Source organism: Onychomys torridus, chromosome 6, assembly GCF_903995425.1.
Source record: "Onychomys torridus chromosome 6, mOncTor1.1, whole genome shotgun sequence".
Classification (NCBI taxonomy): domain Eukaryota; kingdom Metazoa; phylum Chordata; class Mammalia; order Rodentia; family Cricetidae; genus Onychomys; species Onychomys torridus.
In genome coordinates this window covers 69,736,442-69,749,828 of record NC_050448.1, presented here as the reverse complement: position 1 = coordinate 69,749,828, position 13,387 = coordinate 69,736,442, and the positions used below count along the sequence as shown (strand labels likewise).

General features: G+C 52.5%; 1 protein-coding gene across 1 annotated transcript; it reads right to left on the bottom strand.

The window, feature by feature from the left end:
• Nucleotides 1-1,577: 1,577 nt before the first annotated feature.
• Nucleotides 1,578-11,889, bottom strand: Selenbp1 (selenium binding protein 1). The gene is made up of 12 exons (XM_036190370.1): nt 11,791-11,889; nt 8,201-8,257; nt 7,947-8,059; nt 7,558-7,743; nt 6,836-6,956; nt 5,543-5,725; nt 5,126-5,304; nt 3,432-3,510; nt 3,227-3,348; nt 2,370-2,462; nt 2,108-2,226; nt 1,578-1,899 (listed from the first exon to the last, which is right to left on the bottom strand). Exons 1-12 carry the CDS (start codon nt 11,792-11,794, stop codon nt 1,737-1,739), a joined length of 1,419 nt encoding a protein of 472 aa, XP_036046263.1. The 5' UTR covers nt 11,795-11,889; the 3' UTR covers nt 1,578-1,736.
• Between the last annotated feature and the right edge of the window lie 1,498 nt (nt 11,890-13,387).

Sequence of the window (13,387 nt, the reverse complement as noted above, 5' to 3'; positions counted from 1 at the left end):
AGAACCCATGTGACTGGGGCCATGTGTGAGGACCAGTGTCTGATCTCCAGAACCCATGTGATTTGGGCCATGTGTGAGGACCAGTGTCTGCTCTCCAGAACCCATGTGACTGCTGCCATGTAGAGGACCAGTGTCTGATCTTTAGAACCCATGTGACTGGGGCCATGTGTGAGGACCAGTGTTCTGATCTCCAGAACCCATGTGACAGGGGCAATGTGTGAGGACCAGTGTCTGATCTCAGAACCCATGTGACAGGGGCAATGTGTGAGGACCAGTGTCTGATCTCAGAACCCATGTGACAGGGGCAATGTGTGAGGACCAGTGTCTGATCTCAGAACCCATGTGACTGGGGCCATGTGTGAGGACCAGTGTCTGATCTCAGAACCCATGTGACTGGGGCCATGTGTGAGGACCAGTGTCTGATCTCAGAACCCATGTGACTGGGGCCATGTGTGAGGACCAGTGTCTGCTCTCAGAACCCATGTGACTGGGGCCATGTGTGAGGACCAGTGTCTGATCTCAGAACCCATGTGACTGGGGCCATGTGTGAGGACCAGTGTCTGCTCTCAGAACCCATGTGACTGGGGCCATGTGTGAGGACCAGTGTCTGATCTCAGAACCCATGTGACTGGGGCCATGTGTGAGGACCAGTGTCTGATCTCAGAACCCATGTGACTGGGGCCATGTGTGAGGACCAGTGTCTGATCTCAGAACCCATGTGACTGGGGCCATGTCTGAGGACCAGTGTCTGATCTCCAGAACCCATGTGACTGGGGCCATGTGTGAGGACCAGTGTCTCTTCTCCAGAACCCATGTGACTGGGGCCATGAGTGAGGACCAGTGTTTTGATCTCAGAACCCATGTGACTGGGGCCATGTGTGAGGACCAGTGTCTGATCTCAGAACCCATGTGACTGGGGCCATGTGTGAGGACCAGTGTCTGCTCTCAGAACCCATGTGAAAACTGGGTGAGTGTGCTGGCCTGCCTGTGAGCACAACACATGGGAAACAGAGCCAGAATCCCTGGAGTAAGCTGGCTAGTCGTCCCCCCTGCAACAGTGAGCTCCAGGTCCAGCAACAGAGCTTTTCTCTGTATATATACAAGGCAAAGAGTGATCAGGAAAGAAACCCAGTGTCAACCTGGGGCTTAAATGCACACACACAAGTGCATGCACACACACACACACACACACACACACACACACACACACCATACATATACATCCTTGGACACACACCAACACCACACACACATGCCCGTGCACATACAAATGCACACCACACACACACCTGCTTGAACATACACACATACACACATACATACACACACATGCCCAAAGTCGTCTAAAACATTGACTGACATGCCCATCCCTCGGGTTTCCTGTTGCAATCATACCCTTAAATCTTTAGGTTCTGATAGCCATAGAAGGGGAGATGTTTGTCGTCATTGGCATCGTGTTGGAATCACTGGCACAGACCAGTCAGGACTACTGACTTCTGGAGTCTACTTCAGGCCTTCTCTATGCATGACAGTGTCAGTGGCAGAGGACTCAGCCCCTCCCCTCCGTGACACGTGGGACAGGTTCAGCGTTTTATTCCTGGTGCTTCCATGTACTCATTTGGGAAAAATCACAATGGACAAGCAACAGCAGTGACTCTGCTCAGGGCATCTCACTATTCCTCTGTGGCCATGCATAGTGGGGACCACGAGAGCAGAGTGAAGCCGGGTTCCTCCTCTCAGATCCAGATGTCAGAACTGCAGTCACCCCCTGGGTAACGAAGCTCGTGAGCCAGCGCTGGACCGAGAGGCTCCTTCCCAAAGTCCACCAGAAAGTTGGGGTTCAGCTTGAGCCCTCCGTTTACAGTGTCTACATCAATTTGCAGCATCACGGAGCCTTCCCTGGAAGAGAAGAAAAGGATAAGTGAGAGGTCATATGAGACCAGCTCCCTACCCTAAGATTTGGTGAGTATAAATGGGTTCCTGGGGATGGTCAGGGTCCAAATGGGCCATCTGTGTGGTGGGTACAGTTGCTGAGGAGTCCTCAGAAGGCCAAATGACCCTTCTGGGTAGGACAGTTAGAGAGGTGACCCTGGGCAGGGCTGCTCACCTGGTAAGATCAGGGTAAAACTGCTTGTCCCAGGCACTGTACAGTGAGGAGGTGACATAAAGGCGCTTCCCATCTAAGCTGAGCTGGATCATCTGAGGGCCTCCAGGGATTCGTTTTCCCTTGGGGAAACAAGAGGTCGGACTCCAAGTAACATACAGATTGACTGAGGGGTTGGCACACCACCTGGATCCCAAGAGCATTCCTCCAGATACTCCTTGAGAATGGATCCAAGGGGCCAGTGAGGCCAGAGAGATGTTCTCACCTTGACCACTAGGGGCTCCGGCTGACACTTTAACTCTTGATCCTCCAGCACCTGCACAGGGCCTCCTTTAACAATGCTGCCTCCCAGGAAGATCTGGGTCCAGGGGTGCAGAGGACAAAGGGGGAAAACAGTGACGATTAATTTTCATTATCAAGCTCACTAGGCTGTAGAATCAACGAGGATACCTCCCACCCCCTGCCAGAGTATCTGTGGGGCGTTTCAGAGAGCTTTAATTAGGAGGGAAGATCTACCCTGAGCCTGAGTGGCACCATCCCCTGGGCTGGGATTCCAGACTGAATAAAAGGGGAAGACAGGCTGAGCACCTGCATTGAACTCTCTGCATCCTGTGACTGCATGTGTGTTGTGACCAGCTGCTTCGTGCTCTGTCTACAAATCTATGACGGACTCCTCCCTTCTCCACCAGGAGCTGGACTAGACCTCTCCTTCCTTTGTTCTTGTTGGATAGTTAGTCACAGAAGAGTGGACATTACAGAAGAGCTGTTTCCCTTATTGGAATTCCTTAGAGTGTGTGCGTGCGTGCGTGCGCGCGTGCGTGCATGAGATAGCATCTCACCATGGAACTCTGACTGGCCTGAAACTCACTATGTAAACCAGGCTGGCCTTGAACTCAAGTCCACTTCCCTCTGTCTCTCTACTGCTGACCTTAAAGGTGTGCTAGCCTCCCTTTCATTTCAGACTCCTTCCCTGTGTTCAGCCAGGACTCTCAGGTCCTGAGCCTGTGCCTTTGCTCACATTTTTGTTTTTCCTGCTCCTCCCTTATCACCCCCCCCACACACACACCCAAGGCTTTCCAGCCTCTATGCCATGCCCAGACTCTCCTTCACTAGTGCCTCTACCTGCCCAGCAAGGCGGGGCTTCTGGGGGTTGGAGATGTCATACTGCCGAATGTCCCCATGCAGCCAGTTGCTGAAGTAGAGGAAGCGGTCATCCAGGGACAGCAGGATGTCAGTGATCAAGCCTAAGGAGTGGGTGGAGGGACTTTAAGGAGTCTTTCTTCCAGGCCAGGATCCATCTGCTAACTCCCACCCTTCCAGCACTCACCTGGCATTTCGGGCAGCATCCAGCCCTTCACTTTCTTGGAGGGCACCTGGATCACCTTCTCCACTGACCAGGTGCCTCCCTACAATGGGTAAGGGAGGCAGAAAGTGTGCTTAGAACTGGGGACAGGAAGGGAGCAGACACTGGGCTTTGTGGTCTCCTTCCCTGCAAGGCCCTAAGACAAGGAATATGACTGCTTCATCATGGCACCGCCAGTATTTGTCATGACACAGATGCTCACTAAGTAGATTTTTTCGTTTTGCTTTTTGAGACAGTCTCATGTAGTTCAAGCTGGCCTCAAGCTCCTGTCCCTATGGCCTGCACTTTCCAAGTGCTGGGATCTTAGGTGTGCACCACCATACTGTAACCTTAGGTGCTGTGGGATGTTCTGTATGCTGTGAATATGTGTTGCTCTGATTGGTTGATAAATAAAATGCTGATTGGCTAGTAGCCAGGCAGGAAGTATGGATGGGATAAGAAACAAGGAGAATTCTAGAAAGAGGGAGGCTGAGCAGGAGACGGCAGCCTGCAGTCTAGGGAGCAGCATGTAATGGCGTACAGGTAAAGCCACGGAACATGTGGAGACATATAGATGAACAGAAATGGGCTAAGTTTAAGTGTAAGAGCTAGTCAGTAGTAAGCCAGAGCTAATAGCCTGAGCTAATGGCCAAGTAGTTTTAATTAATAGAAGCCTCTGTGTGTTTACCTGGGTCTGAGCAGCTGCAGACTGGGCGGGACACAGGAAAACATTCAGCTATATCTTAGGTGGTTTTTTGTTTTGTTTTATTTTGGTTTTGGGGTTTTTTTTTCTTGTTGTTTTGTTTTGTTTTGTTTTTTGAGACAGGGTTTCTCTGTGTAGTTTTGGCGCCTGTCCTGGATCTCGCTCTGTAGACCAGGCTGGCCTCGAACTCACAGAGATCCACCTGCCTCTGCCTCTTGAGTGCTGGGATTAAAGGTGTGCGCCACCACTGCCTGGCTGGGATGGGAATTTGACTCAGGTCCTCTGGAAGAATGACAAGTGCCCTTCCTTCACTGCTGAGCCATCTATGCAGCCCTGTCTGTTCCATGAGACAGGGTTTCACTATGTGGCCGTGACTGGTCTGGAACTTGCTACATAGACCAGGCTGGCCTCCACTTCACAGAGATCCACCTGCCTCTGCCTCCCAAGTGCTGGGAATAAAGGTGTGCACCACCTGGCGACTAGGTGGGACCTTTAAGTAATTAAGTCAGAGCTCCCAGAGGACGGATTCACCTATGAGAGTATTCATGACTGTCTTGAAAGTGAGTCCATTAATAAAGCCAGTTGTCTCTTGCACATGGCTGTCTCACCCTGTGATGTTCCTGGAGGCAAAGAATTCCCAAGCCCAAGAAAGCCTTCTCCAGATGCCATTCCTCAACCTTGGACTAACTGCAGACCTATGAGCTAAATAACTTATATTCCTTAGAACTGTCCTGCCTGTGACACTCAGTTGCTCAGTTATAGCAACAGAAAACAGCCTTAGGCAAGGTGGGAATCAGCCTGACACAGAGAGAAGAGAGGTGGGTCATGTAGCAGCATTTCTTCCTGGGGCAGCTTAGGCTGCTGGGACCAAGTGTGGATATTGAAGCCTGGGAGGAGGTCCTGATGAGACTCTCTTGTAGGAACAGTGGGGGGTGTGGCAGAGCATGGCGGGGATGTGGCAGGCAGTCTCGGTTACCTCATTCTTGTAGAAGCGCTGGATGGTGGAGCTGAGGGCGCAGCCTACAAAGCCCTGAGTAGCATCTGGGTCATGCAGGAAGCGGACCTCCAGAGGGATGAGACCATCCTTCATTTGTAGGGTCTGGATAATCTCATGACGCTTCCAGTCCCACACATTTATGTGGCTTCCATACAACCCTGAGGTGGGAGGGGATAGGGACCAGAGGCTGGAATCAGGTCAGGATGGGAGGGCATGGGAAGAGGCTGGGTGCTGATGAGGATGGAGAATGGCCCATTCTCTGAAAGTGGGCACAGAGGACTCTTGAACAGGCCTGGGCATTCTGAGCACCTGGCATGTCTTAGCCTCATGAGTAGGTTGAAGAGCTGAAAGCAGGGTGCGGGCCAAGGCTCCTGCCAGCCCAAAGGGGACTCTCACCGGCCTCCACGTCAGCGGGGTTGAAGCCATCTTTGAGGACATTGGGAGCTGCCCACTCAGTGCTGATCATGACATTGTGTCGTGGTTGGTACCAGAAGTCATAGCCCATAGGAGCAGCACCCCCAGGCTTCTCCCATGTCCCTTTCACCTCGAAGGTCTCACCATCCAGCAGCACAAACCCCCCTGAGCAGGGAAGAAAGGGGCTTAGGTTGAGGGGGTGAGCCACGCTGTCTTTACCACCCAGCTGGCCAGATCCTTAAGCTTAGGTACCCAACCATCCATTTCAGAGATGGCAGGTGTGAGGTAGGCCTCACTCTGTGCTCTTCCTCTTAGCAATGTTACCTCCTCTTAGAGCTCTGGGGAGAATGTCCTCCCTGTGAACAGAGAGTTCTGGGACCCAGCCTGCCGTACCACAGTGGGATTCTTCCCAGAGTCTAAGCTCTGCTGGTCAGGTAAGAATCCCAGGCAGCTCCAGGTGGAGCTCCAGGCATGTAAGCCAGCTGGCCTTGGTGTACTCAATACTTCCCTCCCTCCTTCCTTCCCTCCCTCCCTCCTCCTCCCCCCTCCTTCCCTCCCTCTCCCCACCTCCTTGTCTCTCCTTTCTTTCTTGAGACAGGGTTTCTCTATGTATCCCTGGCTGTCCTGGAACTCCCTCAGTAGACCAGGCTGGCCTCAAACTCACAGAGATCCTCCTGCCTCTGCCTCCCGAGTGCTGGGATTACAGGTGTACGTCACTGTGTTCAGCTGAATTTTTCTTACACACACACACCCAAGGGCTGTGAGGTTTGCTCATGAATTCACAAAGGCTGGTATTACATGATATACTGCCTAGGTTCATGTGTGTGTTCATGCCCTTATGGGTGACACCTGACTAGCAAACTCAGCAGTCACGGCTCATCTTGTGTGAGTGTGTCTGTGCTGTGAGTACATGTAAGTGTGTACATGTGTGATTGTCCTGGGGGTTGAACCTGGGCCTTCACTAAGTAGGCAAGTGCCCTCTCATGGGGTGCATATCCAGCCTTCTGTTTGTATTTTGAGACAAGGTCTTGCTAAGTTTCCCAGGCAGGCCTTGAACTTGTGATCTTTCTGCCACTGCCTAGAGAGTATCTGGAATTATAGCCTACACCACCAGGCCCAGCTGAGCCTCGTCACTGTAGGAGTAATTGAAACAAATGATGTCACTTGCTGACGTTTTAGATACGGGTCCCCAGGCTTCTGCTCCCTACACAGACGGATGTTCCCCACACTTCTTATTCTACTGACGTTTTGCGAGTCCACAGTGCCAGCAGGTACCTTTGCCATTACCCTGGGGATCCCCCAAGGAGCTGATCATCACCTCTCCGCTGGCCAGGCAGTGGCTGGTGTGCAGATAACCCAGGTTGCACTTGGTATGGATCTCACTGGCTTCAATGACCTAGAGAAGGTGAGGAATGGGGTCAGACTTGACAGAGCCAGGAGTCTCGATCCCCTCCCCCCATTCTGCCTGCTTTACTGTGGACCCTGTCTTCTCTTCCGCTCCCCGAGGGAAGACAGCATAGATCCAATCTGGTAAGAGGAAGGCAGAGAAGCCGCCAGTGAGTCCTCAGTCAGAGGACAGCAGCCCTCCCCATCTCTCATGAAGGCACTCCCGCTCCTGGGGCCCCTCCCGTGCCAGCGTTAGCTCTGCACCCTCAGCAGCCAGCTGTGAACATCTGGTGCAGAGGGAGCATGTCTAGTGGAGTGTTGAGAGGAAGGCCTGGAGCTCCTGCCTGAGGGAAGCCATGAGCTCCAACTGGTGTGTGTGGCAGGGGGAAAGAGGGCTCTCTCCTGTCCCTCAAGAAGCAGCTTCATCTTCTGAAGAAGCACCCAGCCCATGCTACTGGACGGTGCCAGCTCAGCAAGCCGAGGTAACTTCTGAAGTCTGCCCTTCCTCCCTGCTGCTGAGCCAGACCCTGTGTGAGAGCTGGAGGCAGCTGATCTCGGGCTGTTGGGCCAGCAGGCGCAAGGGCCTCTAGCCACACGGACAGAAGACTTGCCTTGTGCAACTTTGGGGCACGAGGGTCGGAGCCCACGTCCACCACATAGATGCGGGAGGAGATGAGGCTGGGTAGCATGAGCTTGTTGCGCGTCTTAGTACTGTCCCCAAAGCAGCTGCTGCAAGTGTTCCATCCCGAGTGGTGCAGCTCGTCCTTGAGGTAGGGCATGGGCAGCCTGTGGATGACCTGGGGTGGAGAGAGGCAGAAGTGCTGCTTGCCCAGGCCAGGCCTCTATAGACTTGGCATCCCAGCACAGGCAGGGTCAGCTCAGCACCCTGTGCAGGGAGGAGCTTTCATCATTATACCAAGGAGGACAAAGAAGGGTGGAGTTAGGGAACCGGGGCTGTGGTGGGCGTCTCGGGGGTGCCAGTGACCATACCTCACCTCACCTGGCTATACTGGGGAGACTTAGGGTTAACATCCACAGTGGCCAAATAATCTGGGGCCTCAATGCCCGTGTTTCGGTAAATACAGGGCACGTAGACAATCTCCTCTCGGGGTCCTGGGAAGTAGAGAGCAGGTTATGGTGATGGGCTGGACAGAGGCAGCCCAGGGTGAGCAAGAGGGCTAAGGCTAGGCCTGAAGTCCTCCAACCCTACCCTGGGGTCAGCAGAGGGATGCTGGCTCTCAGATGTGCAATTACCTTTCATGGCCTCCAGAGGGGTAGAGTAGCCTGGTCCACATTTTCCACATTTTGTAGCTGTGGAAACAATGGGAGCGAGCGTGTTAGCCGGAGCTTGCTCTGGGGCATGAGTTCTCCCTCTCTGCAGCCTGTAACACACACCTGGCAGGCAAGGGCAGACTCCCTGCTACCCCGGGTCTCTACTCCAGCCCCATCACTTTGACCTAACCCCCCAACCCCCCAACTCTGATGCGTGTGAGGGTGTGGTAGGAGAATGGAGCCACATTAGCTGGAAGTGGGCAGACACTTTGGCAGGGCTTGGAGGAGGAGGGGCAGAGACTATGTGCTCCATAGTTACGAAATTGACTTGATTCCAGCCTCAGTCAACCTGGCTGGTCATAGGAACTTAGACAAGTTATCTAACTCAGTTTCCCCTTCATGTGTGAAAAATGGTAATGAGCGTACCACAGAGGGCTGGGCATTGCGACCACATCTATAGGGGCAAAGGCAGGCGGGGCGTAAGTTCAAGACTAGCCTTGCTACATAGCAAAACACTTAGTTGGGGCACAGGCCTTTAATCCCAGCATTTGGGAGGCAGATCTCTGTGAGTTCAAGGCCAGCCTGGTCTACGTAGTTTTGGGACAGCCTGTGATACATAGAGAAAGCTTGTCTCAAAACAACAAATAAGCAAAATTGAGCTAGGGAAGCTGGAGAAACGGCCCAGCGGTTCAGTTCCCACCAGGCCACTCACAGCCACCTGAAAGCTCTGGGGAGATTGTTCTGGTGGAAGCCCCACCTCTCTGCCCAGACCCTGCCCCCCAGAAAGTCCTGCCAAATGCAGCTCCTCCCCCAGAGATGCTCAAGACCACTCCCATAGGGTGTTTAAACTGCTCCCCAGAAAACAGGCCCATGGTTTTTCAGTTTCTCCTCTCCCTGTCTCTTCTTTGGGGGGACTGGAGAATCACCCAGGAATGCTTTACCCTTAAACCAGGGCTTCTTCTAATTCAGTCTGGTTTGGTCTGATTTGGATTGCTGTATTGGCCGAGAGGCTTATTGGAGTACAAAAACTTTTCAGAGATCAGACCTCTAGGGCAACTTTATTGAACAGCACATACCCACACCCAGACATACACAATAATCAAAACTAGGGGTTGGGTATTTAGTTCAGTGGTAGAGCGCTTGCCTAGCAAGCGCAAGGCCCTGGGTTCAGTCCTCAGCTCTGGAAAAACAAAACAAAACAAACAAAAACCAAAACCAAAACAAAACTAAAATAAATCTTAGAGAAAAACAAAAAATGCAAAAACAAACAATTGGAGGTGGCTCACTTGGGTTCAGTCCTCAATATGACAAATCAAAAGGACAGACAACCCTCAGGGAGCCTTTGTGAGACCTAAACCAGGTTCTCAGTCTTCCTGATGTCTGTCCTTGAGGAGGGGCTCTCAGGGAATGGGCCAGGCTGCAGATCCCGCCAAATTTATCCAAGGCAGAGACTTTATCCCAGGCTGGGGACTTCCAGCATGCAGGCCTGGGTCCTGAGCCAAGCTGCTGCTGGCCACACCCTGGACTATGCAGCCAATCCAGATGAGGGGGAAGTGTTTGTGTTTGGTCAAGACTGATAACCAGATGTGTGTCCCTGGGCCACTTTGTACTTTTCTACCCATCACAGCTGTAGGGAGAGGCCCTTCCTAACCCTAAAGTCTGACAAGTCACCACAGTCACAAAATAGCCACCAGGATTCCAGCTTGAGAGTGTGGGCCAGTCCTTGGAAGAGTTGACCAGGGAACGGGCTGATGCAGATGGAAAGAAATCCTGGAGTGGAGTTCACAAGGACTGGGCACTGCCTTTGCCCAGGAGAGGGGTTGGAGAGGTGGCTCAGTGGTTAAGAGCAATGGCTGCTCTTACAGTGAACCCAGATTTGATTCCTGTCTGTAACTCCAGCTCCAGGGTATCCGATACCCTCTTCTGGCCTCCTCTGGCATATAGCACACATATAGTGCACATAGATGCAAGCATTACATCCATACAGACAAAATCAAATAAAACACTAAGAAAGCAGTTAAGGCCAGAGCAAAGCCTTCTGCAGCCTGGGAGCCCCACCCCTAGAAAGCATGGGAAGTAGGGAGGCAGCTGTAGAAATAGTACTGTAGGGTCTAGAAACCTGACTTCACCTGGACCTTACCAAGTAGCTAAGGTTAGCCTTCAACTCACCGAGAACCTTCTGCCTCAGCCCCCTTAGTACTGGGATGATGGGCATGAACCACCACCCATGATTTAGGGGGAGGTGAAGATAAATCAATAAAGTATATTTGAACCCAGCACTCATGAGGCAGAGGCAGGAGGATATCTCTGAGTTCAAGGTCAGCCTGATCTACATGAGTTCTAGACCAGACAAAGCAACATAGTGAGACCCTGTCTCAAAAAAACAAACCAACAAACAAAAATCCCAACAGCGCGCACACACACACCAAAAAAGAAAAAGGAAAAGAAAGAAAGAAAAAGGGGGGCTCATTTTGGGGATGCAGAGATAACCCAGGGGTTAAGAGCATTTGCTGCAAGTGCTCTACCACTGAGCTAAATCCCCAACCCCTTGGGTATAGTTCTTAGCACCCACATGGCACAACTGTCTTACACCTGGCTTCCATGGGCACTAGCCACGCATGTGCTGCACATAGAAACATACAGGCAAATACTCATAAAATAAAAGCATCTTGAAAAACAGGAAAGAAGTGGAAGAGGCTTGTCCTGCTATCCCAGGGCTTGGTCCAGGCTGCTAGGTTGCCTGGACCACCATCTCTCTTTGTAGGGCATCCTCCTTCAGCATCTCAAGTAAGGTCTCTAACATTCTGAGTATGGGGAACCCAGAGAAAGTTCAAGTGGGTTTTCTACACAGGCTGGTCACTGGACTTTACCAACTCAGGAAAGAGCCAGCTTGTAAGGCTAGCGGGACCTCAACATCCCTCCCAAAACTGAGCTCTCAGCCTGACACTGGGAGCTCACAGGCAAAAGGATGAGAGCTGTGGGATTGGGGGGCGGGGGGCTGAAACAGGTCCTCAGTGGGCTAGTGTGGCCGTCCCTGACCTCCCCAACTGACTGATGGTATGGAGCAGCCTGAGAGGTCTGGGCTGTGAAAGCTGTTCTGTGCCTCCCAAGCAAGAGGTTGACCCAGTGTCTGTTTGCTAGGGTGACAGCCAGAGATACCAGAGTTCTTCCCAAGAATCCCCACTCCCATTGGATTTTCTCATTTCAGAAAGATGCTCCCCTCCCCTGCCCCCTGCTCTCTACTCCTGTCCCTGTCTGCTGCCCCTGCCCTTGTCCCCTGCCCCCTCCCCCGTCTACTGTCCCTGCCCCTGCCAAGGCTGGGTAGGATTCCCAGACTACCATTTCTGGCCGTCCCTCTCTGCTCCTTCCTCAGAACTTATCTAGGCTGAGAAATATCATGCATGAATGCCTGAGTTTGAGCTGCGTATGCGCATGCCTGTCCTCGAGTAGAGACAAGAGTCCAGTTCTCTCTTCACTGCCCTCTCCTCAGTTTTGGGTCATTTCCTGGAGGGAAGAAGACCCTCTAAACTAGGGGTGAACTACCCATTATTTTGGGAAACCCCTTTTCTTACCCATGTTGCTGGCTGACACTCTGGTGCTGCAGGAGTTGCCAGGAATGGGCAGAGAGGCTCGGCAGAGACCAGTGCTGGTGTTGGAGCAGTCTGCACAGGGAAGGGGCAAAGGGAGGGAATTTATGCAACCAATTGGGGGAAAGGTGGGGCAAGGGGAGGGCCGTGGCTGCCATCCAGGGTAAACTATACAGGGCTGCTGGCCAGGACACCATCAAGTAGCCTGGCCGTTCAAGTTACAGTGTGTGTGTGTGTGTGTGTGTGTGTGTGTGTGTGTGTGTGTGTGTGTACATGTAAATATGTCTGTGCAATTAGTGGGTACCTCTGTATGTATTAAGTTTGTGTGACGGTGGGTTCCCATGCATGTGCCTTTATGTTTGTGTGTGTGTGTGAATTTGTTTGTGTGTGCCTGTGTCTGGATGTGTACATGCTTGTGTATGTCCATGTGAGCAGGTACCATGTGAGAGAAGTGTTTATATGTATGCAGTCACATGTTCCTGTGCTTTCAGATGCTCATCTATGTGTTTGGCCCTGTCCCTAGATATTTTTGGGTACCCAGGGCTGTTTGTTCCTACTTCTACATCCAGGACCAGCTTTCTCTTAAGATGGCCCCCTTTTTCCAGACATCCATGCTCCAAAAGGCACAGTCCTGCTCTCCCAGACCCCTCACCCGTGTCTTTCCGCAGCAGCTGCCTAACCAAGCCAAGGCGGAAAGGTGAGTCTAGGTTCCACTTTTCCCAGAACCACTCACGAGCCTCGAGCTTCGAGGTGGGAGAAAGCCTGGCGGCTGCTGTGACTTCCAGTTACCCTCACAAATCTCAGGAGGGAAAGTGGACTTCCTCCGCTAGTCTCAGAGTCTGGTGCCTCTGGGGGCTGGACAGGGTCAGACAGGAGGCAGGCAGATGCTGCTGTCCCTACTGGCCTGTGACAGAAAACTCTCAGGAGCACTGCCTGCCTTGGCGTGGGTCCTCCAGCTGGAAGAGCAAGCGCCAGCTCAGGTTGTAAAGCCCGTGGCCATAACATGCAAGGTACAGGCAGACCACCGCTGCAGAACTCTTTTTTTTGAGCTGAGGATCGAACCCAGGGCCTTGCGCTTGCTAGGCAAGAGCTCTACCACTGAGCTAAACCCCCAACCTGCTGAGGAACTCTTAACGGCTCCTCAAAGCAACACTGAGGCCTGATCCTGTCACCCCTTCCGGGGCTGCCCTCCGTCTTGGAAAGTCGGTGTTTGAAGGGCTACAGCAGAGAGGACTCTGGAACCCTCTCGAAGTGGTCTCTACCACAGAGCCAGGGACGCCTCTGTCCTCAACATGAGCCGCTTGCCCAGGGAAACCCCTGTCCACACACACTTCAGGGAATCTGACTGTCAGCAGAGGCCACTTTCCTCTTCTTGGATGAGGCGTGAGGTGAGGCTTTTGTTGGATAGGGAAAAGGGTAACATTTGGACTCGAGATCACCAGTAGAAATAGCTCGAGGGACAGTTACAAGGGGAGACGGCCTCTGGTGAGAGGGCTGGGGCCATTTTCACTTCTGAAGGAAGACGATAGAGTCCGCCTGAAAGGCCTGAGAGGAATTTCTCTGGACTAACTCACAGTGTGAG

Excerpts from the sequence above, each read along its gene's own strand:
- Selenbp1 (XM_036190370.1), bottom strand. Across the intron at positions 8,060-8,200 it reads CCCTCTGGAGGCCATGAAAG|GACCCCGAGAGGAGATTGTC; the intron begins GTAATTGCACAT and ends TCTACTTCCCAG. Across the intron at positions 2,227-2,369 it reads CGGAGCCCCTAGTGGTCAAG|GGAAAACGAATCCCTGGAGG; the intron begins GTGAGAACATCT and ends TGTTTCCCCAAG.